Here is a 27,510-nt window from a genome sequence, read left to right on the forward strand (position 1 = left end):
TCGATTTTGGTAGTGCTACAAGCCTACAACTAATTTTGCGGCAAAAATGTACTACGAGTCTACGACATAAGGTATATGTTAGAATTTGGAGAAATAAGGGTATAAAAAACATGTTTTTAAATGTTTTATGTTCCCATGCTAGCCTAAGGAAAAGATCGTCATCGTCAAATATATTTCCTTTGTTCCAGTTATTTGTTGTTCTATTTTATTTTGGGGTATCTCAGTCAGTTATTGTCCTTTCTATTTTAAGAATGAACTTGATGAGCAATTAACCAACTAAATCATTCACACACAATTTGGCCCACTTGTCATTTAGTAATTTGTCCCCTCCTTTTTTCTTAGTCTTTGTTCCAAAATCAAAGAACAACAATTAATTGGGACTGAGGGAGTACATAATTGGTTATGTATCTCTAAGATCACCAGATGATGCACAAAAGGCAAAAAATCTCATTAATGAGGATTGAGGAAATTCAATGCAAAATTTAATTTGATTCACCCCCACCTACACCCCAATAGCAATAGAGAGACCTTTTTTTAAGAAAAAAAATACAAAAATATAGATCTTCAGATGATGCAAAAAAGCAAAAAAACATCTCCAAGTGTATTATCATTTGATGGTAGATTTTATCTCTTTATTATACGAAAGTCAAGATTTTCGCCTTAAGAATAAATGGATGATGTGTCAGACAGTAAAGTAATGAGACCTAAAATGAAACACGAAAACATATAATCTGAATTCGTCTGATTAGCAATCTCATCGTACTCTCCAAAACCATTCCGCAACCATAGATCCCTTCACGAGGGTGTACGACATACCACTTTTTGAACTGTCATAGTAGTGATACGAGATATTGATCTTATTTAATTTTAACAATTTGTATTTTGTTAATATCGATGTTCTTTGTAGATGACTTATAATATTTAATAAACACCTCGTAAATTGATTTACTTGTTAAAAATAAATGGTAAAAGAAAAATACGTAAGGATTGAGTTGATCGCACCTATAAGATTGTTTGTACTTTATTAATCTCTCCTATGACGTTTTTGTTTTTCGAGGTGAGCCTTTAACTTTCATTTTTACAAAAATATACTAGTGTAAAAATTATAAATATTATACCATTAAATTTCTTATGAAAAGACATTTTAAATGAGTACACATTTCATTATGTTTATTCTTATATTTTAAGAGATATTGAAGAGAGAAGACAATTTCTCAAAAAGTGAGAATGACATATAAAAATAAACACAGGGAGTAAAAGATAAAAAAAACATTTGCTTCTTTTCATTTTAGACAAACCAATTCTTTACATTTGATTAAAATATTTTTACGAACAAATAAAAGCATTATTTAGTCGAATGGAATAGAGTTTTGATATTTCTAGCCATGTGTTCAATTTCTGAATATATATATATATATGAACCATGAAATAATTTACTCATATCACATTTTCTCATTCGGCGAAATTAAACCTTAAAAATGGAGAATGGTCAGAACAATCTTAGTGATGCTACCCAAAATTCCCTAGAAATGTTGCAAGATATGAGCAAAATTAATATAAATAAAGATTCATCTAATGATGATCTTAGGGAAAATAGTGAACTAATTAAAAGTGATCAATGCATTTTACTTAAGTCACCTCCTGGATGGTACGCTGATTATTCAGCGTTATGGCCTGGTACGCGGTACTCTATAAGAAATACTCGTAATTAAATCTTAAACTTTTAGTTGAAATGTTTTTAATTTTTTTTTCGTTCATTATTTTACATGTAAAAAATCCAAGTGAAAATATGATGCTATCAATTGAGACACTTTTTTTTAATTAGTTTATATCTCGAATTAATATAATCAAAATCAAAATTCTCCAATGCAATATGTGGAACAGCGGAAGCCATTTATCTCTCACAGTTAGCGATGAAAATAGATCGAGTTGGATCGGATTTTACAAATTCAAACCCGATCCACTAACACTCATCCATATTCAAATCCGATCCATATCCAAAATTTCAAAATCCAAATCCAATCCATTATATTTTTTCCGAATCCATACGTGATCCACCATATAATCCAAAACCCGATCCAAAACTTGATTTCACTATATAAAAAATTCATTTCATATGACAAAATTGAAATTTTAAGTACAATAAAGCCTAAATTTTCAAAAATATTTGATTGGATCGCGTTCGGGTACGAATGGATCGGGTTTGAATTTGGTTCAGGTTTTCCAATAGTGGGTTTGGATATAGGTTTTAAATAGTGGATCCGGTATGGGTTATTACGAGTTGGGTTTTGATCGAATTTTTTCCTTCAAATCGGTTCGATTTCGGTTCGGTTCGGGCCATAATTGTCAGAATATTGAATATTATTAGATGATAAAACCGATCTTGTGACTTCAACCATCTGCTTAACCTTTTGGTTGAGATGGTTTCGTGGCATGGTATCAGAGCCCGTGTGGCCAAAAGGTAACGGGCTCAAATTCCTCAATTCTAAAGTAAAATATTAGCACCACGAGGTATGAGGGGACGTGTTAGAATATAAAACCGATCTACCATCGGCTTTACCGCTTATGTAGTACTCCGTACTATTTATGAGTACTTATGCTACTTTTCAACATAAATAATTTTATGAGTACTATTTATGCATTACTTTTGAACCAAAAATTGTTGGCACATTAACGTACGTGTACAGGTGAGGCACACCACTACAAAATTGACAAAATATTATTCCAAGGGAAGTCTGAGTATCAAGATTTTCTCATCTTTGAGGTATTGTCATTACTCATTTCTTAAGTTGTTGAATACCCCATCCTGATTATTTGTTTACCATTGAAACATTATACGTATTTTCTAAATGCTAGACAAGTTCAACATATGGGAAAATAGTAGTTCTAAATGGTTCACTTCAACTAAGTGAGAAGGATGAATGTGCTTACCAAGAGATGATGACACACCTTCCTCTTTGCTCCATCCCTCATCCCGAAAAGGTTCCCTTCTTTACCCTCCAACCCTTCATTGAGAAAAAGGAATATATAACAGATATAGTATCTCATATTTTAATTTTTTTGAGCATTTGTGTATTTTTTTGAGCTTATTACCTCAAACTTTATTTGTTTTTGAGCATATGTATATTTTTTATGAGCTTATTAAAATTTGTAAGTAAATTTTAATTTTTTTCCCGTCAAAACTCAAATTTAACTAAGCTTAAATGTAATGTTTTTGAGTTTTATTGTAATTTTTTGTGATTAATGTTTAAATGAATGAACTCAGAAACTTTGTAATAAAACTCGTAATTTTTAAAACAAAACTCAAAAAATTTATTATAATGCTCAAAAACTCCATAATTGGTGGTAGTACATCAGATGTATGATATATTTACTGCCCTTCATTTTTCTCGGTCACTGGCAGTGACGGACGCAGAAATTTATCATAAGGGGTACAAAAACAAAATTCGATACATTATCTTTCTTTTTAAACTACAATTTTCTCTTTTGGATTTTTTCCCTCCGAAAAATAGAAAAATAATTAATTTTAATAAATTTTTATTTTAAAAATTAATATTTTATTTAGGATTTTCTTCTAAAATATTTTAATTTTTAAAAAAATGGAATAATAAATCTCGACTTCTCTTTGAATTACAGTTGCTTGTTATTGGAGGAGGAGACGGAGGGATTTTGCGCGAAGCATCTCGTCATCCATCCTTAGTTCAGATTGACATATGTGAACTTGACAAAATGTTAATAGACGTAAGGTTCCTTGTTTATCGTAAGTCGTAACCATACATAAGAATGCGAAAACTGGTGCTGTAATTTATTAACAATGTTGTTCTGTTCTTTCAGATTTACGAGAAGTTCTTTCCTGACATAGCAGTTGGGTATAAGGATCCTCGAGTCAGGTTACATTTAGGCGATGGTAATTCCGATATCCTTTCTAGACCCTCTTGCTGATAGCGGATTGATGTGTCTCATGTTTTCTTCCGTTTTGAAACAGGAATTGCTTTCTTGAAATCCACTTCTCCAGGGACATATGATGCTATTATAGTCGACGCGTTTCATATGATGGGTAAGACTAAACACCTCTCTAATGCAAACTATTATTATTATCGCGAAAATAAGTTCACAAATGAATGATTCTATTTTATGGTGTAGGACCGGCTGCAGAAGAACTGGCTGACGAAGACTTGCTGGAAGCAATAGCGACAGCACTTCGCCCTGGTGGTGTCTTATGTGCACCAGCAGAAAGCTTCTGGATGAAGAATCTCGCACTTGATAATGTAATCGCTAAATGCACCAAGTTTTTCAAAGGATCTGTTGATTATGCTTGGACCAGTGTCCCTACTTACCAAAGGTAAAGCATCCATGCTAAATTTATCGGATTTTAATGTTATCCTTCATTCCTAATCAAAGCATACCGGTGATTTTTCAGTGGCGTAATTGGTTACATGCTTTGTTCCACTGAAGGGCCACCAGTCGACTTCAAGAACCCGATAAACCCTTTAGATGAAAATGAATGCTCTGGTGTTGGTAACTCACCTTTGAAGTTCTATAACTCGGAGGTGCGTCTTTATATTATCTATTATCATTTCCCCTTCGATTTTGTTTGTCAAAGTTCCGATCTTTTTCTCACTGTCTTCAATTTTTTTCGACAGATGCACACTGCAGCATTCAGGTTACCTGCATTTGTCAAGAAGTCATTGAACTCACCAAGCAAGAACACCTGAAACAGCTGCATTGTTTTACAAATCGATGAAATGTCATCTTTTTATTATTAAAACTATCTTTGAATTAAATAAATGTTTTTCGGTTTACAAATGAGAATAAAATTGGACTCAAAGACATACAGTAACGTAGCTACAGCTTTTCTTCGGTCAGAGATGAACCCGAGAAAGTTTAGAAAGGCAGTTGATCTCCTGATTCATGATATTCCTTAGGATTCATTGATTTGATGCACAGGTAATGAGGGAGGGCGAAATATACAGATAAAAACACGAGGACCCCGAGATCAGCCTCCTCACCAACAGCACGGCGACGAGGTTTCACTAGGTATATCTGGGTAGCACACCATATACAGTACAGAGATGCTATGATCATTATCAGCTTGACAGATTGATTAATTTGCATATTTATAGATTTTGATGGCCTCGGCCTGCGCAAAATGAAACATAAATTTATCAAAAAATTAGCTGACTGAAATCCGAGGCCTCTCGCAGCCTGAAAAAAGAGTCTGGTTCTATTTTTTTTGCATAAGTGTACCTGTTGATGTAAATGAATGCAATAATTAAGCAAGTGCACAATAGTCCAACTACTACCACTGCATCGGGATTGATAGGGGCGCGATTAATCCACCAACCAGTGCTTAATATCCAAATGTATGTGGAAGAATGTCCATTTTCCTGCATCACATTCAAGCATTTTATGAGAGTTGCGACTTGCGATAGGTTTAAATACAACAATGACCCTGCACATGCCTGCACACTAGACTATTCATAAAGTCGTGAGGTTTCATCTTAAAATCAATTAGCAAAAAGCATAGCTAACCCAATAAACTAATAAACTAGTATTTTCTCTCATAAACTAGTTCATAATTTCCTACATGTTGCACATGGAAAACTTCTTGAATACAAGGTTATGTAATTAATTTTACAACAATAGTCAACAAGTCAGGATGGCCGAGTGGTCTAAGGCGCCAGACTCAAGTTCTGGTCTTCGAAAGAGGGCGTGGGTTCAAATCCCACTTCTGACATTTTTTTTAATTATTTTACTCTGTAAACAAATTTAGGACAATATGGTTGGGAAACATTACCTCAAATAAATGGTCAAGAAAGAAGTGAGACAAAGAGCCTGCTGCTATCAACAAAAAACATTGCGTCCTCGAGAGATATGACTGTCACACGATATTCAAAATGAGATTTAACATAATGCGTCAGTTTAATATATGAAATGGTTTCACGAATATATATAGTTGATGTTCACCATAAATAACAAATCACAAGGTTCATCAAACTATCCATGCTTTGTGTTTGTACCTAAATTGGTGGTCGAGGCCAATGGTTTAATACTATAATGCGCCCTCTAACGCGAATGCCTATCCTTGTTGATATACACATCAGGGAAAAACTCTCCCGTTATTTGAACTTGTAATCGAAAGTCATAATAAAGGCTATGCCCAAAATCTCCATGATTCTTGTAACAAGAAATTTGTTTACAACACCGATTTCTCGTTTAAAGTCAATTGTACAAGACTACAAGTTACTTTTGTAAACAATCAAACTAGCTAAGATAAATAATAAAATTATCTCAATCCTGTTCACAAAAATGATAAATTTAACCGTTTTAAGTAAGACTAGTTATCTATAGTCTATAGAGATATTACGAGTATTAACTCTATTTCTCTTTTATTTATTTATTTTGAAATTATAGGAAAACTCAACTGAAGCATCTGACAGCAATACTTGATAAATCAGAACAAAAAACACCTGAGATTAAATTATTGCTAATTATAAACAAATCACAAATCCCAACAGAATCTTCAGTTACTCATAAACAAACTCAACCTTAAAACACTCAAAACATCACTATTAATATCAACAAAATTATATAGAAAATCCAAACGCCCTGTAGGTAGATCAATAATTATTGTGTAAGACTGTCTTATACTATGAGGCAGAACTTTTATTTATATCAAATATTAAATCAATATTTAACAGATAATAAAATCGTCTCACCTTATAAGACGATCTTATTTTATAAATTGTACGATAAATACAAAACTCACCCCACTAAGAGAATCAAGCATACCCTTACTAAGAGCAACTCGAGAAGCCCAAGAGTAAAGTAGTGATAATGGAAATCCAAGAATTATGACGTAATAAATAGGATGGTGGATGAGGTCAGCAAAGGTTGATCCAACTATGCTAGTTAACCCAAGGGTGGAGCTTAGCCACTCAAAGAACGACCCGATATCAGGCCCGAAAAACGCGTTGATCGCATAGCATAGGCAGTGGTGTGGACTGAACCGTCCGTTTGAGGCCTTCATTAGACCAAGACCTGACCCGAATGCGTACATCATGTGTGGGCCGGGTCCTGGCATGGGTTTGGGTTTGGAATCGGATTCGGGTTTGAACTTGGAATGTAGCTTAGTTTAGCTTAGAAGAAGGGTGTTGGACTGTTGGTGTTGTGTTGACAAGTCATGGGAATTATGTTGAGGAGGGTAGGTAACAACCTAAGTAGTTTGGTGGCAAATATAACGCAGCTACATCTAGAAGGAGTACATTATAGACTAATCGACAATTCTTTATATTGTCGATATTTGATAGCAGATATCAGCTAACATAGTTGATAATGTTATAAGAGTTGGTGTTTGTGATTTGGATTCCCACCACAATTAAAATCGCATATTGTGCCTCCCCTAACAAGTTACACCAAAAAAAAAAAAATATTGTCGATATTTGACTTAGGCTATGTTTGGTAAGGCATTTTAGGTACCTGATTTGACCAAACAACCTGATTTGACTAATATTTCAGGTAGTTGTCTTACCTAGTGCTGTTTTGTAAAGTCAAATTCAGTACCTGAAATGACTTTTCAGGTACCTGAAATGAAAAGCTACTCCAGGTAGTTTTTTAAAGTTTCAGATAGATGAAATGTTCTACTTTACATATTTACCCTTTATTTAAATTAATTTATTATAATTATTAATGTCCTTTTATGTCATTTTACAAAAAAGCAGTTACCTTTTCAGTTAGTTTTACCAAATACTTTAAATTTCCAATTTTCAGCTAGCTTTTTAGGTACCTTTTTAATTTCAGTCACCTTATCAGGTTTCAGGTACCTTTTCAGTCAGTTTTACCAAACAAAGCCTTAGATGGTTAAACAATGTTGCATTTAATCACATTTTTTTCGTAAATTATTTTGATGATATTACATTCTTTGTAAACCACTAAACAATGAGAAATAATACATTTGAAACTGAGGCATTGGAATATAAATTCTTGTATAAAACTGTCACGTAAAAATGAGTTTCTTTGGTGATTAATTCATATCGAAATTGAAATATATTGGTCTTATACTCTTATGTGAAAAATTTGACTGAGAATACAACTATTGGTGAAATGGAAGCTTAAAATGGGTTGCATAAAGCCGAGTAGCAACGTACTTTTTTAGATTGAATTGAACTAAATTAAACTGCACTAAAATTGAGAGTTGAATTGTACTAAGAAAAGTAATACAAAGACCTCCTTGTAAAAGAGACCACTCTACTAAAAGGACCAACTTTAAGGCTTTGGTCTTTTGGACTTAATTTCAGCTCATTTCAGTTAAATCCAGTTCAGTTTTATTCATTTCAGTTTAGCTTTTCTTTTCACAAATTTAACTCTTATTTTGATTCGCCCATTTAGTTCGATTCGTCAATTTGCATTAAATTTAGTTTAATTTAGACGATTGAAAAAAAGAAAGGGCAGGATAAGTATAACCCAAAACCTTGTTCCATACAAAATTCTAGGAGTGTCTTTTGTGGGCCGAAAATCTAAGCCCAACAAAAAGCTTTCGAATGGGACAATGATTCTCAAATTCAAGCCCAAAAGGCTATTCTAGACCAAAAATCAACAAATAAAAAAGAGATTTATTATGCTCAAAATTATTTTATACGAATTGTAAATAAGACGGTTTTATAAAACATTTATTTACTACCATCAATAGATGTTTTTATCTTTATGTATGAAAGTAACATCTCAAGCAGTAAGACGCATCCTCTGGATTTTCGTTATTTGGGTGCATTATCCTTCCTTACGTTTTCAATAGAAGATTTTTCTTCTCACGTGCATGTTGCCTTTTCTTTTTACTTTTTTTTGTATTTATAAAACAGTGGTCTCTCAATCGTTGATCTTTGTGCTAAAATCAAACTTAATGAAATTAGCGAAACATAAGAGGAAATAACTATATACTACTCGTAATGTAACATAAATTATAAAACAAATGTGTTACAAAGTTGATCAAAAGCCCCACGCCCAATAGCCTAGCCCGGCCTGACCCAATATTTCCTTGTACTTGGGCCAGATATTTGACCCAAAAAGCCCATGGCCCAGCCAAAAAAGCCCAACTTAATTATAGGGCCGGATATAGACAAAACTCATGGCCCAATTTTTGCCCGACCCGACCCAAAAACAGCATTGTTTTTTTTTTTGCTACACACATGTTCAGTATACAAGTTACGTTCTATATCTACTTTCAAGTTTTAGTGATCTTCATTTTTCATGTAATAGCCTAACATCTAACCAATGGCGGATGCAGGATTTGACTAAAGGAGGGGCACACCCAAAAAAAAAAAAATTACGAACAACTTTTATACATTAAAATTTTTTCATCGTCAATACATAATAATATAATCGTAAAGAAAAAATATATCATCAAACCCTAAACGGCTAAACCAAATACCAACAAGCCCAAGTGCATTATTTTAGAGGGAATATCCATTTTCGGCGGTAGAATTGGGGGTCCTGTGTAAAAAAAAATTCGAGAGACCCCTTCAATTTCATATATTATCGTCATGAAAATAGTAAAAAAATTAACTAAAGAGTACCATAATCTTGATTTATAAGACAGTGGGAAATTTTACATGGAACTACTTCTAAAAGTGTATAATTCTATAGATATAAAAATATATATGCTTAACAAACAATATTAGTATGCAATTGGTGTGTTGGACAATCATTTAATATACTAGCCTAACGTCCCAGGTTCGAACCCTTGTAGCATCATTTGGAAATTCAATTAATTAAATCTAACTTTGAACATACAAAAAAAATAAGCCAAACCTAACCATAGTGAGATTCGAACACGAGACCATCAGGGAAGTTTATAAGCCTCTTACCACCAGACCAAGAGCATCATCATACTAAAAATAGGCGCTCTAAATATGTAAACATAGATTTTCAGTTTTTTTTTCTTTTTTTTTCCGTCACGTGAGGGCACGTGCTCTCACCCCCCCAATCCGCCGCTGCATCTAACGTCTTTAATTTCTCATATATGGTCTCTAACACTGCCACATTTGTTCAGTGATAAAGTCATCAATATCTGTCTTTAATCTTAGCGTTGTACAAGTACTAATAGTTTCAGTTACGAAGCATTAGATAGCTATTTTGGGTGGATTTTGCGCAGACTTAAACCTACCAGGGTTGATTTAAAGGGTTAACTAGTTCTACCGAAGACATGCAAGAATAATGCTAGTAAAAATGCAGGTAAAAGTACAACAAGACAAAGGAATTTTGTACGTGGAAAACCCTTAAATGGGAAAAAACCACGGGTACCAAGCCAGAAAAGAGTTTCACTATGATTTTATGAGATTATCAATATAATGATCACAATGTTGTATTTTGTTTTAAGTATTGTAATAATGTAGCTTGCAATATGCGTCTGGATGAGTGTGTCTTCAAATGATATTCTCTTGTTCTTATATAGGCTGCTTCAATGGTTGTATTATCTTTGTTCCGGGTGTAATTCCGGAGCAGGATTTGATGAGTGGTACGCCGGTGACCCCTGTCACGACGACAGGGGCGGCAACGTCTCCACAGGTGACCAGGGCCGATAAAGTGACTCCGAACAACTTGACCGGAGTATTACAAGGAGCTGGGCATGCTAGGACGCCGGCGGAGCCCGTGGTGTCAGTGGCAGACCAAAGTCCTTCCCCACTCGCGGGAGGACAGCGTCGTCGCGGCAACAACGAGGCCCGCCCCGAAGAAATGAAAGAAGTCCGACTCTCTAAAGTCGGACAACAAGAAGCCCTTCCCACAGACGACGCCAATTGTTCCGGGTGTAATTCCGGAGCAGGATTTGTGACCACGTAAGCTTGATGAATGACGTCTTTTTGCTTGTCTTTTCCTTTCGGTCTCTCTTGTAAAGATGAACAAACTGAGGGCTCGGCTTGGTACCGAGCGTACTCACTCCGACGCTCAAGTCAGTAAACTTAAAGAGATTAAGTTGTGTGTTAACTTGGCCAAGTATATTGTAGAGAGATAAGGGAGTTTATACCAGATTTTCGGTTGGTTTTGGGATCCTTTTCTCAATGAGAGAAGTGGAGTATTTATAGACTTTCACCTTTTGTTACGTAGTGGCCAAGTGGCCAAGTGGCTAGCAGGCGGAAAGACTGTCTTACCCTCGGCCGAGGGACCCATGGCAGGCCGGCAGGCCTGGTTGACTACATATTGAGAAAGGTCAAAGCCACACGAAGCCAATAATAGTCCTAATAGCCAACGGATGCAGTTGTGCCACGGCGACGTTCATGGCCTTGATTATGGCGGCGACGTGTTCATTAAGAGGAAATCGGAGCCCATACTCGAGATGTCTGATGTACACGCCGATACAGCCTTCGGGAGGGCAACAGACTGCCCGATCACCCTCAGGGACAACAATTCTATACCCCCTGCCGAAGGAGTAAAGGTCTTCAAAAAGATCACGACCGGAACAACTAGCGAACTTATTCGTCCAAACACGATGAGGATTGATCGAGCAGGCGTCGCCGTGCCACGAATAACGCGGCCTCTCTTCGTCATCATCATCATCAATACCCTTCAAAAATCTCTCATCAATTTCAGGAGAAGGAGACTTGGGGCCCCCGAACCCTATCGGGGTGACAACCAGTGACTCCTGCTCATCAGGATGCGACGAATCGCCCCCCGGCGCAGAGGTACTAGGCATAGCATCAGCAGAAAGCATGGTGACAACAATTATTTAAACAAAGTGAAAAGTTGGGAAAAAATTTGTTTGTTTACCTTGGAAGAAGGTGTTACGCAGAGTAACGCTTTGAAGACTAGAGAGAAATTTCTTCGAAAAAGCTAAGAGAGAGGAAATTTTTTGAGAAAATGAGGTTTGATGGCCAAAATGAGGGGATAACTGCTCTATTTATAGAGCAAAACCCATTCAGTGGACCAATCAGAGCAAAGCCCATGAAGCGTCCACCAATCAGCACCAAGCCACGTGTCAAGCATGCAGCCACGGAATGTCAATCGACTTACAGTAACAAATCTTCTTCGACACGCTCCTTGGTATCTACTTGCTAACGGCGAGCTGATCAACCAAGCTTGGCAGCACCGGTCGGGGGCAATCAAAAGCACACGGCACTCTCAACCTTGGTCTCGGCCAGCGCCATTTTTTCTTTTCCACATTGGATGTCCATTGATGACCTCTCCTGTCTTGTGGGAATCTTGAATGCCCTGCTGAGCCTAGCCTGTTCGTCGCTTTAGGGTTGAAGGCAATCATGCTGGTAGTGAAAATACGAGGCCCAACAATAGCTAATAATGAGGATCGAGTAAACTAAAAAAAAAAAACATTTGTTGTTATTGTTAAATTTCTTACGAATTAAAAAACCCATTTGAGCCCTAACCGTCGGGCTCGAAATTAAGGCCCGACCCATATGCACGGGCCATTTTTAGTGTCAACCCGACCAAACCCAGCCCATGATTAGGTCTATTTACAAAGTAAGACGATCTTTTGTTTGGTTGGGAGGTTTGGAATGGAATGGAATGGATTTTAGTAATTCTAGTGTTTGGTTGGGGTGTTTTGGAATGGAGTTAGAATCCTAATGGATTCTCATTCCACCCCAACCCCTTGGAATCCCATACCCACCTCCTTTTCATGGATTCAAACTCCATTCCTTCATGTTTATTTTTCTAATGAACCAAACATGTTTTGGAAGGTATGGAATTGGAACCCCATACTCATATGGTTTCTCATTCCAATCCATTCCATTTCTAAGTAGTGAACCAAATGACCCCAGTGAGTTAAACTTTACGAACATACTCCCTCCTATTAACTATAATTTTCCCTATTTCTTAAAACGGATTATTCAAGTAATTTTTCCCTTTCTATTTTTGGTAACTTTTACTCTTATTTTATTCATCCCTCTCTCCTATCATCAAACTCCACACAACTCTTTTACTCTTATTTTATTATTTTCCCTAATGTTTTGGCCCCACAACTCCTTATTTAACTCCTAATAATCCATCCCTCTCTCCTATCACCAACCCACCAATGTCCTTTATTCATTTTTAATAGTATTCCTTAAGTATCGTGTCAAAGATAAAGAGAAGATCACAGTGCATAGGAGGGAGTATAAAACAATCGTTGTTTTACGATATTGATAATCTTAGAGAATACACAAAAGATTAACGGTCTTACTCTATGAAACGGTATGGAATAATTTAATGAAGTTGGGAGGCCCATTAAATCTAATTGTTAAGTCATTGAAGGCCCACATAGTAACATGAGCATGTGACAAATGTCAAGGTGTCAGAAATAAGAAAAGTTAGGAGAAATGGATAAGCTTGAGAAGCCAGCAACATTCTATTTCTCTTAACGTCGTCATCATACTCGTCTTTTGTCCGTCCCCACTCCCGCTGTTTTATCTCCCGACGCTTCTATACATCTTTTTTTTCCACACATTCTCGTAAACGCGTCAAATATTTATAACGTCTCATATCCGATTAAAAATAATGTTTAAAGGAATTGGTTGTGACTGGTTACAAGTTATTTTTCATCACAATTAAAATAACAATAGGTCTTGGTATAGACGTGTAGGGCGAACAGACGGGTAAAGACATCTAATAAAATGGGTAAGGGGGATAAGGTGGGGTACCCCCATATGCTTCCCACTTTATGGCAAATTGGTATTTTGTGAGGGAAAATGGTATCCATATATACGTATAGACGGATAGTGTCCGTCTATAATGAGAATTTGTGTTAAAATAACGGGTTTTTACCATAGCTTTTGAGAGATTTTGGAAATTAAATAAGCATTCTTTGAGCAACTAATATAAATTTATGGTGAGTATCCTATATCGAAAAAAGTTGAAATAGTAGTTGCTTAAGACGTAAATACGACCGATAATTGGTAAATGACCATAGTATTTTTTTATCATCATGATAATTGGTAATTGGTAATTGGTAAATGACCAAATTTCTTATGAATTGTAATCTATTTTAATTAGGAATCGAATAAATTAGAATTGCCATACGAAATAGCATCATTTCATATTCTTGGTATCGATAGACCTGGCAATGGGACATGCCCTAACCAAGCATGTCTCTTGGCCGAGTCGGTCATGGATGACTTGACCTTAACCTAATTTGAGTTTTTTTTTTCAGGCTTAGGCAGTGGACAGTGGTGGAGTTAGGGGGTTAGCAGGGACGCCCGCTCTCCGAAAGAATAAATTTTAAAATTTTCAAATATTATTACCACTTTACCCCCTAACTTGATTCCCGACTTAGGCACTAGCCAAAGGCAAGTTATATTTGACACCCGGACCTGACCGGCTGACCCGCTAGTGAACACCTCCTAAGTTCTAACGTAGACATGCATGATGCATGTAACTTGTAAGTTGCAATCCACCCACCACGAGTATGGATAAGGGGCAAGGACCATAAGGTACCTCACATCGTTACTGAAATTAAATAACATAATCCATCAACGAATAAATAATAATAATAATAATAATAATAATAATAATAATAATAAAACAAAAAGAGATAAGGACTTTAGATAGAGGAATTTTCTCTATCTTGCTTTTAAAGGATAAGGACAGCAGAAAAAGCAACACACATCCCCTACATTTCTTCTCTCTCCCTTTTCTTCCATTTCTTTTTAACGATCCATCATATTTTAGAACGATCTAATCGTGCAAATAATTGATGAGATAAATGAGAAATAATAATATAATATATGAATGTGAGAGAAAATTGACAAGAAATGGAGAGAAGAAAATAGAGAGAATCCTTGCTCTAAGACTGATCGTTTTTTAAAAAAATAAGGAAAGTGGGACCAAATACTAGGAAGTCGGCTACACATCCTTCACACGCCAATTATACGCAAAACATTTTTTCTGGTATGAAAACATTCAACTTACGGGCCCTTGTTTTATCATTTATTTACTCCTTTCTCTTTGCAACAAATGTTGCAAGTTTATTCGACGTCAAAACTAAAAATAATTGAGTACTTTCCCGTTTCGGTCAATTGTTGTCATTTGGTTTGATACAAAGACCGAAAAGAGATGCAAATTATAAAATGATAGGTGGACCAAATTGAGTGTGAAAGATAAAATTGCTTCGTCAGATACATTCCTAAAATATAAAAAAACAATTGATTCGAGAGATCATAAAAAATGAAATAGACAATAAACGATAGGAATGGAGGGAGTATTATTTATGAAGAAAAATAAAAATATGGAGAGAATGTGAAGTCATGAGATTATGTTCGTTCTCACTTAATTTCAGCTTATTTTAGTTTAGCTCGGCTCAGCTCCATTTAGTTTAATTTAGTTAAGTTTATCTCTTCACAAATTAACTACTACTTCAGTTCCCTTTGAGTTAGGTGATTAAGAAATGGATCATTTTAGATCGGGTCATTTACTAGTCCGCCAAGTACGAGTCAGGTACGGGTTAAGTAATGTGGATTTTGGGTCTCATTCGAATTCAATAATTCGTATTACTTCAATTTTTGGGTAAGCTTTTTCGAATCAAGTTGATTTTGCTAGTTCTACACTAACCTGATACATGCACCTCTCATAGTAAAGGTTGTGTGTTGGGTTTCCTAACCCACTTTCGTTAAAGTAACCCACTTTCATTTTTAACGTTAAAACTCCGTGCAAAATGTACCTAAACAATTATCAAGATAATAAAATAATGAGTTAATTATATTAAAAAGAGATGGAAACTCTCACTCAAAAACGAACATATTAGGGAAAATTATGAATTAGTAATCTCCACATCATCGTATTTGTAACACTTTGTAAGCAATATCGTTCAGAAAAAAACTTAAATTCACAAATTTGTCAACTTATTTGAATTGTGGCAATCAAACAACGTACAAGTACATTACGTAGTCTCGTTTTCATAAAATATACGAACTTAACTAACAATAATTTGAATTTAGAGATTCTACCGTTATTGTTGACCCATCTTGGATGTTTCTTGCCCTGCAGCATTAGTGGCGGAATTAAGTCCATTAAACACGAACAATCCCCCATTGTTGGCACAAATTCTCATTATAGACGGACACTATCCGTCTATACGTATAGACGGATACCATTTTCCCTCACAAAATACCTATTTGCCATAAAGTGGGAAGCACATGGAGAGTGCCCCACTTTGTCCCCCCTACCCATTTTATTAGAGGTCTTTACCCGTCTGTTCGCTCTACCCGTCTATACCAAAACCTATTGCATTGTTGGAAGGTCACATTGTGTCTGTCGGCATTTGACTTTATGATGTCTACATTTTACCATAACACAAATTCTCATTCAAGACGGACACTATCCATCACAAGCTGAAGACGGATAGTGTCCCTCTTACAAAATACAAATGGATAGTGCAAGTGGGGGGAAATGGATACATCCACTTGTCCATCCACTTACATTTTATGAGAGGACCACTATCCGTCTTCATCATATACGGATAGTGGTCGTCTTTAATGAGACGGACTGTTACCATAAACATTTTAACTTTTACAAATTCTCATTTAAGTGAGTCATTATTCATTTTAAGGTTAAGACGGGTCAAGTAATATTATTTAGAAATATATGATAAATATATTGTTTTTCCTGTGCATTTTTATATACAAATAGCAAGTGGTATGTGCTTCATCCGTTTTAAACTTGAAACGAATATATTATCTTAAAAATGACTTACTCCCTCCATTCCGGTCAATTGTTATCCTTTTATTTTGGCACAAAGACCAAGGAAAGAGGAAATGACTAATAACTAAATGATAAGTGGAACAAATTGAATGAGAATGATCAAATTACTCATCAAGTTCATTCTTAAAATAGAAAAAGACGATAAATAAATGATCGGTAGACACTCAAAATGGAAAAAATGACAAAAAAACGAATAGTAGAGAAGATCATTTAACTTTATTAGACCCTAAATAATGAAGATGATTATGCTAAGCGTACGTATTTATCAGTTTTCACAAAATCCATTTTTATTTTATTGCATAAAATATAAAATTGCTTTCTATAAGTTACTCAAAAATCAAGCATTACTTACTTACTTTACATAAATATTTTCATGAGACAAACTTCCATCAACTAGAAAATGATAATATTGTTGTTATTATTTAAAACCATTTTATAAGACACTAACTCGTCTGTTTTTGTATTGTGATTTTTACTTCTCTAAGAAATAAACAAAGCTTTTCTTGTATTCTATATAGAAAATATGAAGTTAGGAACAACGTACCGACATCTCGCTAAATTATTGAGAGAACACTATGACATTTATTTTATCGTATGTGGCTCAAAGCTTTCCAAAATTGTCTCTTACGAACTTATACTTTATAATTGTATTGTCATTGTAATTTAAATGAATTCCACACGTTTATTTACTTTTCTTGTATTTTATATAGAAAATATTTTTATTGAAAATAAATACTCGTAAATAATTAAGATAAAGCTAATACATTTTATTTTCTTTAATTTTTTAAACAGACCTCAATTATATTTATTGATTTTGTTTAGGTTTAAAGGAGCACTATATCAATTCAAAGCGTCTTGCTTGCATGGATATCTATCCGTCATGGTTCAAGACGAATAGTGTCCCGATCACAATAAGGCAAAAGGAGCACTATATCAATTCAAAGCGTCTTGCTTGTGACAGATACTATCCGCCACAAGCTGAAGACGAATAGTGTCCCTCTCACAATAAGGCAAGTGGGAGGGTAAGGCTTTGTTTGGTAAAACTGACTGAAAAGGTATCTGAAACCTGAAAAGGTACTTGAAACCTGATAAGGTGACTGAAATTAAAAAGGTACCTGAAAAGCTACCTGAAAATTAGAAAGTGATAAGGTAGCTGATTAATTGTAAAGTGTTTGGTAAAACTAACTGAAAAGGTAACTGATTTTTTGTAAAATGACATAAAAGAACGTTAATAATTATAATAAATTAATTTAAATAAAAGGTAAATATGTAAAGTAGAACATTTCAGCTACCTGAAACTTTAAAAAGCTACGCGGAGTAGCTTTTTATTTCAGGTACCTGAAAAGTCATTTCAGGTACGTGAAAACCTGAAATGACTTTACCAAACACCATTAGGTAAAACAACTACCTGAAATATTAGTCAAATCAGATTGTTTGGTCAAATCAGGTAACTGAAATGTCTTGCCAAACATAGCCTAAGTGGGGAAATATGGAGCATCCCATAAATAGTGTCACTTACATAATATAAAAGAGATACTATCCATCTTCAACTTGTGACGAATAGTATTCGTCTTGAATGAAAATTTGTGATATCAATTATCACATATAAAAACCCCGCTCCTCTTGTTAGCTCGATATTTACAACATGGGATTGTAGAATTACTTTTGGACAAATTTGCATGTTTTGGTCGGGTCATATAACACCAAATATTGGTTGACAAAGAAATGAGATAAGGTAGACTGTATGCATATTCCCCACATCTTTGACTATATCACTTACGTTCTTATATCTCTACCACACCTTGCAAATCTAGTCTGATTTCCATGGGGTGCCACTACTAATATTTTATTTTTGCTATTCATAAGCATGCACTACAGATAGTTTTCAAAGTTTTCCATGCATGTATATATATATATATAAATTAAATACTTGAATCCCGACCTTTTTTGTTATCCGGTTGTAATCCATGCCATGATATTCTTATTTTTTTTTAGGTCGGCTTAGCTCTCTAGTTGGTGTATAGAAGACTTTATATATTAGGTGTAACCGTATCATCTTTGACTAAATCACTAATGATCTTGAATCTTGATAAGATTATAGAGGGGCAGATTGCATAAAAGAATTGTATTATTGAATTGTGGTTGTGTTACATCGATATGATGAGGTATTTATAATATCTCCCAACTTAACCCTAACTCTAAGAGCAAGTACAATGGTTGAGCAATTATCTACTAGCCTAACATTGTCACACTAGATTTTAAGCTACAATAATTTTAAGATACAAATTACTCAAATGGTTTAGCCAATGTACTAATAGCTTAGATGAAAACCACATATTATATTTTCTTTTTTATTTAAATCAACACTATTTTCTTATTGGTTGTTTTATTCTGGTAATTTAATTTTTAAAAATTTCCAGGTTTCTTACCCCCAAATTAAGCTAGTCTAAATGGAAGCCTCCAATGGTTGGGCTACTAGCTTGTAATTTTCTGAAATTGCAAGCAAGTCCTCAAACCAAACCATTGGACTTGCTCTAATATGGCCAACCCTAACGATAGCTGGGCCTAATATAGTCCAATTTCTATGAGGTGCCACAAATATTTTATTTTTAAAGTACATTAGCATGCACTACAATCTATAGTTTTGCATGCATATAAAAATTGAATACCTGAATCTCGGCCTTTTTTTGTTATTCGGTTGTGATCCATGCCATGATATTATTTTTATTTTTCTATGTCATCTCAACTTTCAATTCAAGTTGGTGTATAAAAGATTCTATACAGTAGGTATAGCCGTATATCTTTAACTAAATCACTAACGTTCTTATCTCTAGCAACCACACTCAACAAATTTAGTCCGATTTTCATAGGGTGCCACAAATATTTTATTTTATTTTAGTTCATAAGCATGCATTATAAATAGTTTTGCATGCATATATAAATTGAATTACTTGAATCACGACCTTTTTTGTTATTCAGTTGTGATCCATGCCATGAGTTACGATGTCTTTATTTTTCAGTACTGTCTCACGTTGGTTCGATAATGTCACTATGGACCTACATTATGATTTTGGATCAATTGAATTCTCATGAACTTTTATAAATTATTAGTGTACTATATAACGTACTGATGATAAGTTTTAGTAAATAGTCAACGTTTAAGATTAAGAAGTTACAATTCTACGGGGTAGTTTATTTCAAAAGTTGACTTTATGTAAGTGTTAGGGATTTTAATTTTTAATAAGTGGCAAGGCTAGCAAATGAAAACAAGCAAAAAAAATAACAAAGAAAGAAGAAAATACAGTTAACCCCTGTTCTTTTGGACTGAAACGGATCTGATTTGAACTGAACTGAACTTATAGGATCTGAACTAAACTTATAGGATCTCGAATCGAATCGAACTTATAGGATCGAATCGAATCGAACTTATAGGATCGAATCGAATCGAACTTATAGAATCTCAATTGAACTTATAGAATCCGATTTTAAATTAACTTAAATTAATTTAACTTTATTATTAATATTATTATTATTATTATTATTATTATTATTATTATTATTATTATTATTATTATTATTATTATTATTATTATTGCTATTGTTCTTGTTCTTGTTGTTATTTTTATTATTATTTTTTTTATAAACCGCAACTTTTGATTATTATTATTATTATTATCATCATAAAAAAACGCAAACTTTTAGTGAGATTAAACAAAAAATTTACATGAAATTAGTGGGCAGCTAAGAGAGAACACTGATAAGAAAATATAATCTAAAACGCAAGATAAAATAATAACATTTTTCCGCTTTATATACATTGGTTTGTTCATACATTATACCATGGTTACATTACGATAAAAAAATAATGAGAAGAGTGATAATTTTGTTTTGAAAATAATAATGTATATATGTATCGAATAATTAATAACGTCAAATGTTTTTGCGTCGGTTTTTAAAAATAATACTCCGTATATTACTTTTCTAAACTGAACTTATAGGATCTGAACTGAACTTATAGGATCGAATCGAATCGAATCGAACTTATAGGATCTCGAATCGAACTTATAGGATCGATCTCAATCGAATCGAACTTATAGGATCTGAAGTGAACTTAAGTTAAGTGACTTTAAGTCCAAAAGAACAGGGCCTTAGTCTACTAATTAACTAGCCACTCGTATGCTGTAGAAAGTTTTCTAGTTGTCGATAAAGGATGCTCGAAAATCAAAAGAAAAAAAATTTGTCGATATATTTAAAAAAAAATTACATATACCTCTGTAACTGCACATAAAATTTGATTGTCATATATTTAATTACTACAAGTGTTTTACAAATATTATAAATTATAATTTTTTTGTATTTATTTAAAAGATCTTTAAATTGATAAATAATACAACATACAAAGTTATCATTGATCTGCTATGGAGGGAGTATATCATAGGCATGCATGATTGCACGTGGTGTACTTTATTTGATTCGGGTGCTATTTTTACTTATTTGTCCTCGCAAAAAGTTTTCGCTCCCTAGTTATAAATTATGGATTTATCACTACTTATAAAAATAGGAAACTCCCAATATTGAAGCTAATCGTGACACCCTAATATTGCCAAAAACTTGTCTTATCTTATAATTTGATTTGATAATTATAATGAATCAAAACATTAGTACATTCTAATAGTGCCTAAGAGCATCCGCAACAATGGGGTTCCCCATATTTTATCTCTCTTTTTCTTATTCGTCCACCTGATTTTCCACTAATTTTCCATCTACCCTCCCAATTTATAACTACATTTATGCAATAATGAGGTTCCACATTTATATATAAAATTTTGGGAACTCCCAAAGGGAACACAATTTACCCTTACTTTTAGTTGGGAAGCTCCTCTAAAAATCGTGGAGCCTCAAATTATGGGAAGGTTAGTGCATTAGTGAGGTTACCCATATGAGAAGAGAGGGTGCATATAGGGAGCTATTTTTCCACCTTTGCGGATGCTCTAATTACCCAACTTTAGATATATATGGAGTAGAATTTTAAGAGATTTGGAGGGTTGAATTCAATTGCGGATTTAGGGAGTTAGCAAGAGATGCTCACCCTTACTAGTCAAGGAAAAATTCGAAAGATTTAGTAAATTTTTTCTATTTTTTCAAATTTATATTATGGTGCTATTTGTTTGTCCCGTTAAAATTTTTTGGCCCTCCTAACTATAAATCATGGCTCCACCATAGACCAGTCCACAACAATGCTTCAATGCATTTTATCCATCAATAGGTCTTGGTATAGACGGGTGGGGCGAATAGACGGGTAAAGACCTCTAATAAAATGGGTAGGGGGACAAGGTAGGGCACCCTCCATGTGCTTCCCACTTTATGACAAATGAGTATTTTGTGAGAGGAAATGGTATCCGTCTATAATGAGAATTTGTGTTTATCCATATACTTGTATATAGAATAAGCCATAAAACATACTGTTCCGGGTGTAATTCCAGAGCAAGTATAGTTACCACCCGTGGCTTGTTGAATGATGTCTTGAGTTGAATTCTCCCTTGGTCTTAATCGTTCCTCTCGGCCTCTCCTGCAACAATGAACGAACTGAGGGCTTGGCTTTGAGCCAAGCGTACCCACTCCGACGCCCAAGTCAGTAAACTTAGATGTATAAGTTGTATGCTAATTGGCTAGGAATATATTGTAGAGAGATAAGGAAGATTATACCAGATGAATAGTGTATTTAGGTCAAGTTGTGTATTTCTGGATTGGATCCTTTCCTCAATGAAGGTTGAGGAGTATTTATAGACTTCACCTTTTGTCACGTAGTGGCCAAGTGGCCAAGTGGCTAGCAGGTGGAAAGACTGATCTACCCCTCGGCCGAGGGACCTATGGGCGGCGGCGGGTGGTGACCGCCGCCGAGGGGTCTTGGATATGAGTACGCGGATATGTGTCCTTGGCGGGTTGTCATGCCGGACCCAGGTTGGCAGCGATCGATGGGCCGATCGGCTAGGCTATCTAAGTCGTTGACTTCTTTGTGGACATCTTTGACCTTGCTCAATATGTTGACTTGGTCAGCGGTGCAGAATATGCCCCATCAATTTGCCCCCAGCGTAGTCTATGCCGTGGTATGGGCTTCGATGTACGTCTGAGCGTATATTCTGCGCAAGTAGTTTGTAGAAAATTTTCTACATCGGCTTCTTCTGCGGCGGCTTCTTTTGCCTCTGCCTGGTCTTTCTTAGGCCGTACCATATCCCCCCTCCACATGGATGTGTATTGGGCATCCGATGTGGATAAGAAAGGGACGCTGGCCGAGACCGGGGTTGAGATCCGGTTATTTTTGATTGCCCCGGACGGCGGTGTAACGGCTTGGTCGATCATGTGGCGGCGGAGAGCAGATGCTTGGGAGTTTGTTGAGGAAGGTGAATAGGCGGAGAGATTTGAATAGGCGTGTTGAAGACGTTTGGTCACTGTTGCATTGATTGACACAACTGTTGCAACGATTGACATCCCGTGGTTGCATGTCCGACACGTGTCCGCATGCTGATTGGTTGACGCTTCATGGGTCAGTTTTCTCGATTGGTCCCCGCTTCATGGGCTTTTCCTATAAATAGGGCGAGTTGCTCCGTGAAATTGGTCACCAATTTCATTCTCCAAAATTTTTCTTCTCTAAACTTTCAAGGGCTTCTGTCTTCTAACATTCGAGTTGTTATTAAGCGAGTGTTTTTCTTCAAGGTAAACAAACAAACTTCTTCTTTTTATTTTGTTAAATAATTGTTGCTATATGTATGTCCGCTATCGGCGCGGGACTAGTACTCTCGCGCCGGAGGATTCCCCGTTGCGTCTTGATGGGGAGGAGATACTAGACGTCATTCCGATAAGGTTTGGGGGCCCTAGGTCTCCTTCTCCCGTAGTCGATCCACCACCGGAGGGACGGGAGGACGAGGGTGAGGATGTTGATGAGGATGAGGGGACCCCTTCCGATGGTGGGAGGTGTCTGTCCCGGATCATGGCGAGCCCCGTACGTGGTCTTGAACGTGGTTGGTTCCATAAGTTCGGCGGTTGTTCCGGCGAGACATTTTTCGGAGGCCATTTCTCGTTCGGTGAGGGGTATAAGATCGTTATTCCTAAAGAGGGTCAGGGGGTCTGTTGCCCTCCACCGGGTCACACCGGCGTGTACATCGGCATCCGGAGTATGGGTGCGGTTTCCTCACGAATAGATACGTCGTTGCCATTATCGTAGCTATGAACGTCGCGGTGGCCCAACTACATCCGCTGGCCATGAGGACGATAGTTGGCTTTGTGTGGCTTTGTCTCTTTAGGGGGAAATCCCGACAGTCAACTTATTCCGCCGACTTCATAGTCTTCGACCGTCAATTCTTTGGTAAGGTGGGGTGGTACAGCGTACAGACGGAGCCAGGCTATGTCTCCGTGAACAAGCTTACTTCCTGCAAAGACTGGCAACGGCGGTGGGTTTATGTCCAAGTGCCGGAGGATTACCCATTGCCCCGGTCTTTCCAGAGCCCTGTTTACTTGCGGTGTGAGAACCGGGAAGAGTATGAGGAGTGTACCTCCCGGGGTAAGGTGAAAATGGACGCTTCGAAGGTTCCTCTTATTGAGGATGAGGAGCGGAGCGGGCGTCATTGCTCGATCCGAGAAGGGATGGCTGCCCCGACTCAGATTATTCTTCAAGATGAGCCTTTCTGTCACGTCGGCCTCATACCGGCCCTCGGCCCGGGGTGAGTGGGGTCGGTGTGAGGCCTATTTTTGCCTCGTTATGCTCCTGTTTTTTAGAGCTATGTTCTATTCTGTCGTGTAATTCTTGTTTGGTTTTCTTTTTGCAGACCGGTTTGGCCAGGATCTGTCCGAGAGTACCTTGAAGCGGTTAGGCCTTGATAAGGACGGGAAGGTAGTTGTGCGGCATCCTACGGCTGAATTGCGCGATCGCAGACCGTCTCCCAACGAGCTCATGGATAAGCAGTTAAAAGGGGTGGATCCGGTGGCGGCCCAGGCAAGGGTTCTCGGAGGCGTGCCAAAGAGAACGAAGAAGGCTGCGACCAGGGCGACGGCGGCGTCTGTGCCTGCTCCCTCTTCGACCCGGTGGTTCGGAGGGAACTGTGGAGGTCGTTGATATTACCGGGGGGTCGGTGACCATTGCTAAGGAGCCGCCGCTTGCTTCTACCGTTGTTGGGGAGAAGAGGAAAGAGCCACCGTCTCCTTCCGTTGTTGCCGGGGAGAAAACCGATCCATCCGGCCCTCGAACAAAAAGGGCCCAAACTGGTACGGATCTAACTTGTGGTTCGGATTTAGCTGGTTCGCTGGACATCCCAGACGACCGGCTTTCTGATGTGTCAATGCAAGGTGACATGGATGCTTTGTGCAAATTTTTTGCAGATCCTTCCTCGGCGACCGTCGTTCTTATTGAACGGCAATCAGGGAAGCAGCCCGAGAGGGCTATCGAGATGGCGGGTGACGGAAATGTCATTGTTGACTCCTCCGCTCAGAAGATCTCTGCCTCCGAGCTTGTGGCGGAGGGTGTGAAAATGTATAAGAGGCTGGCGAAGTGGACCCAACAAGCCGGCTCCTATATCGCGGAGCAGGAGAAAACCATGGGCCAAGCTGCGCCGCTGATGGCGAAGCTTAGACTTGACCTCTCTGCCGCAAAGGGGAGGCCGTGAAGTTTAAATGGATTTCTTTTCGCCAAGAAGCGCGCGGAGGAGGTTGAGAAGCCGGGGGCCGAGAGGGCCAAAGTTGAGGAAGCGATGGCGCTACGCCAAGATGATGGAGGGGAGCGGGATAGGTACAAGGACGCTCATAACGCCGCGGTTGCCGAGGGGGAAAAGTGGAAGAATCGGTTCCACAACCAGGCGGAGGCGCTTAGGACGCGCAGTGTCATTGCTCAAAAGGAGAAGGATATTGCCATGCTCCAAGATGAACTTCTCCCAAAAATGTGTGCCCAATTCCGGGACCAGGCCGAGGAGGCGACCAGGGAGGCAATAAGGAAGCTCGTCCCCGAGGGCTCTTTCCCGTGGGATAAATTTGAGAAGCTTTTGGACGAGATGGCTGAGGCTGCGGACGAAGCGGCGGCGGGGAAGACGGAGGCCGTCTGTGATGCAGAGGTGAGGGAGGGTGACGTGCTAAAGGCACTTGAAAATGTAGAGCCCTCTTCCGAGCCGGCCACCGGAGAGAGCCGCTGCTGGCGATGGAGGACAAGAAGCAGCATAGGGAGACGGGCGGTCGTCACCGGACTCACCCGCGTCTCGGATAGCTTTAGCTGTTCGGGGGCCAACTATTGAGCCTTCTCTCCCTGCCATCTTTTGGCGCTTCAAATCCTAAGTCTGTAACCTTTTGTTTTCCTTTGTTTCCTTGCTTTTTGTAAAGCTTTGGTAGGTAGAGTTTAAGCTATCCTCATGGGGACGGCCGTCGTCTGTACTCTCCTTGCAATCATTTTTAACAATTTTATCTTTTGGTCCTTGGCTTTGGCCGGGACTTTGATCATCATCCTTCATTTGTCTCTTTGCGTTTTTCAATTGAGTGCCTTTGTTTTTACCGTCGGCATGGCCGAGGCAGTTAGTACGCGTATCACAACTGTGTTAACGTCTTTAGCATTTACTCTAGCGTACCGGTCATTGTGTCCCCGTCGCTCTCGGCTAGGGCCGAGGTAATCGGGGTTATGGCTCGATAGCATTCGTGAATCGTAGGCATATTGACCGCCGACTCGCGTCTCAATCGCACCGAGTATACGTTTCTTCTAGCATATCGGTCGTTGTGTCCCCGTCGCTCTCGGCTTTGGCCGAGGTAATCGGGGTTACGGCTCGATAGCGCTTATCGGTCATTGTGTCCCCGTCGCTCTCGGCTAGGGCCGAGGTAATCGGGGTTATGGCTCGATAGCATTCGTGAATCGTAGGCATATTGACCGCCCAGACTTGCGTCTCAACTGCACTGAGTATACGTTTCTTCTAGCATATCGGTCGTTGTGTCCCCGTCGCTCTCGGCTTTGGCCGAGGTAATCGGGGTTACGGCTCGATAGCGCTTATCGGTCATTGTGTCCCCGTCGCTCTCGGCTAGGGCCGAGGTAATCGGGGTTATGGCTCGATAGCGATTCTTCTAGTGTACCGGTCATTGTGTCCCCGTCGCTCTACCGAGGCCGAGGTAATCGGGGTTAATGGCTCGGTAGCGATTCTTCTCTTTGAGTGACAAACACTTCGACGGAAAAGGTGGGTGTTTCATTCGTTTGCTATGATCATGCGTTGGGGTGTCCACAATGGGTTTGGACACCTCCGCCGCTATACAAAGTATTTCCTCAAGTTGTCGGTGTTCCAATGGCTCATCAAAGGCACACCTCCCATGTCCCACCCGGTATGTGCCCGGTCTCATCTCTTCAATCACCTTGTAGGGACCCTCCCAGTTGGCCGTCAGTTTACCATGAATATTTCCTTTGTTGGTGGCAGCCGACTTCCTTAGGACTAGGTCTCCCACTTTTAAATCCCTCTTGTGGACTCTTCTGTTGTAGGCTCTTTTCATCCGGCTTTGATATACTGCCAAGTTGAGGCGTCTTTGTATCTCGGCTTTCTTCGACCAGGTCTAAGGAAGCTTTCAGGCCATCCTCGTTTTCAATCGGGTCAAGGTAGCCGTTCTGAATGTTGGCACCGTTGCTTCAATCGGTAGGACTGCTTCGGAACCGTAGACTAGGTGGAAAGGGGTGTACCCCGTTGCTTCTTTCTCCGTGGTTCGAAGGGACCATAGGACGCCGGGTAGTTCATCGGCCCACCTTCCCTTAAGGTCTTTCCTCTTCTTCAAACCGTTGAGGATCGTTTTGTTGGCCGCCTCCTCCCGTCCGTTGCTCGTGGGTGGGAG

The 27,510-nt window shown here is 37.9% G+C and overlaps 2 protein-coding genes and 1 non-coding gene across 3 annotated transcripts; 2 read left to right on the top strand and 1 right to left on the bottom strand.

Annotated features, from left to right (window-relative positions):
- The first annotated feature begins 1,478 nt into the window (after positions 1-1,478).
- On the top strand, positions 1,479-4,839 carry LOC141653935 (spermidine synthase 1-like). Its single transcript, XM_074461800.1, has 9 exons — positions 1,479-1,677; positions 2,688-2,764; positions 2,857-2,982; positions 3,637-3,741; positions 3,835-3,907; positions 3,986-4,057; positions 4,144-4,342; positions 4,421-4,550; positions 4,644-4,839. The coding sequence occupies exons 1-9, from the start codon at positions 1,479-1,481 to the stop codon at positions 4,713-4,715; spliced, it is 1,053 nt and encodes a 350-aa protein (XP_074317901.1). The 3' UTR covers positions 4,716-4,839.
- Positions 3,713-7,274, bottom strand: LOC141652639 (uncharacterized). The gene is made up of 5 exons (XM_074460183.1): positions 6,770-7,274; positions 5,798-5,878; positions 5,248-5,387; positions 4,836-5,140; positions 3,713-4,668 (listed from the first exon to the last, which is right to left on the bottom strand). The coding sequence occupies exons 1-4, from the start codon at positions 7,082-7,084 to the stop codon at positions 4,885-4,887; spliced, it is 792 nt and encodes a 263-aa protein (XP_074316284.1). The 5' UTR covers positions 7,085-7,274; the 3' UTR covers positions 3,713-4,668; positions 4,836-4,884.
- TRNAL-CAA (transfer RNA leucine (anticodon CAA)) lies at positions 5,654-5,737 on the top strand. The gene has a single exon. It is a non-coding gene; the product is annotated as a tRNA-Leu (tRNA).
- Positions 7,275-27,510: the final 20,236 nt, after the last annotated feature.

Source organism: Silene latifolia, chromosome 4 (genome assembly GCF_048544455.1).
Source record: "Silene latifolia isolate original U9 population chromosome 4, ASM4854445v1, whole genome shotgun sequence".
Lineage (NCBI taxonomy): Eukaryota > Viridiplantae > Streptophyta > Magnoliopsida > Caryophyllales > Caryophyllaceae > Silene > Silene latifolia.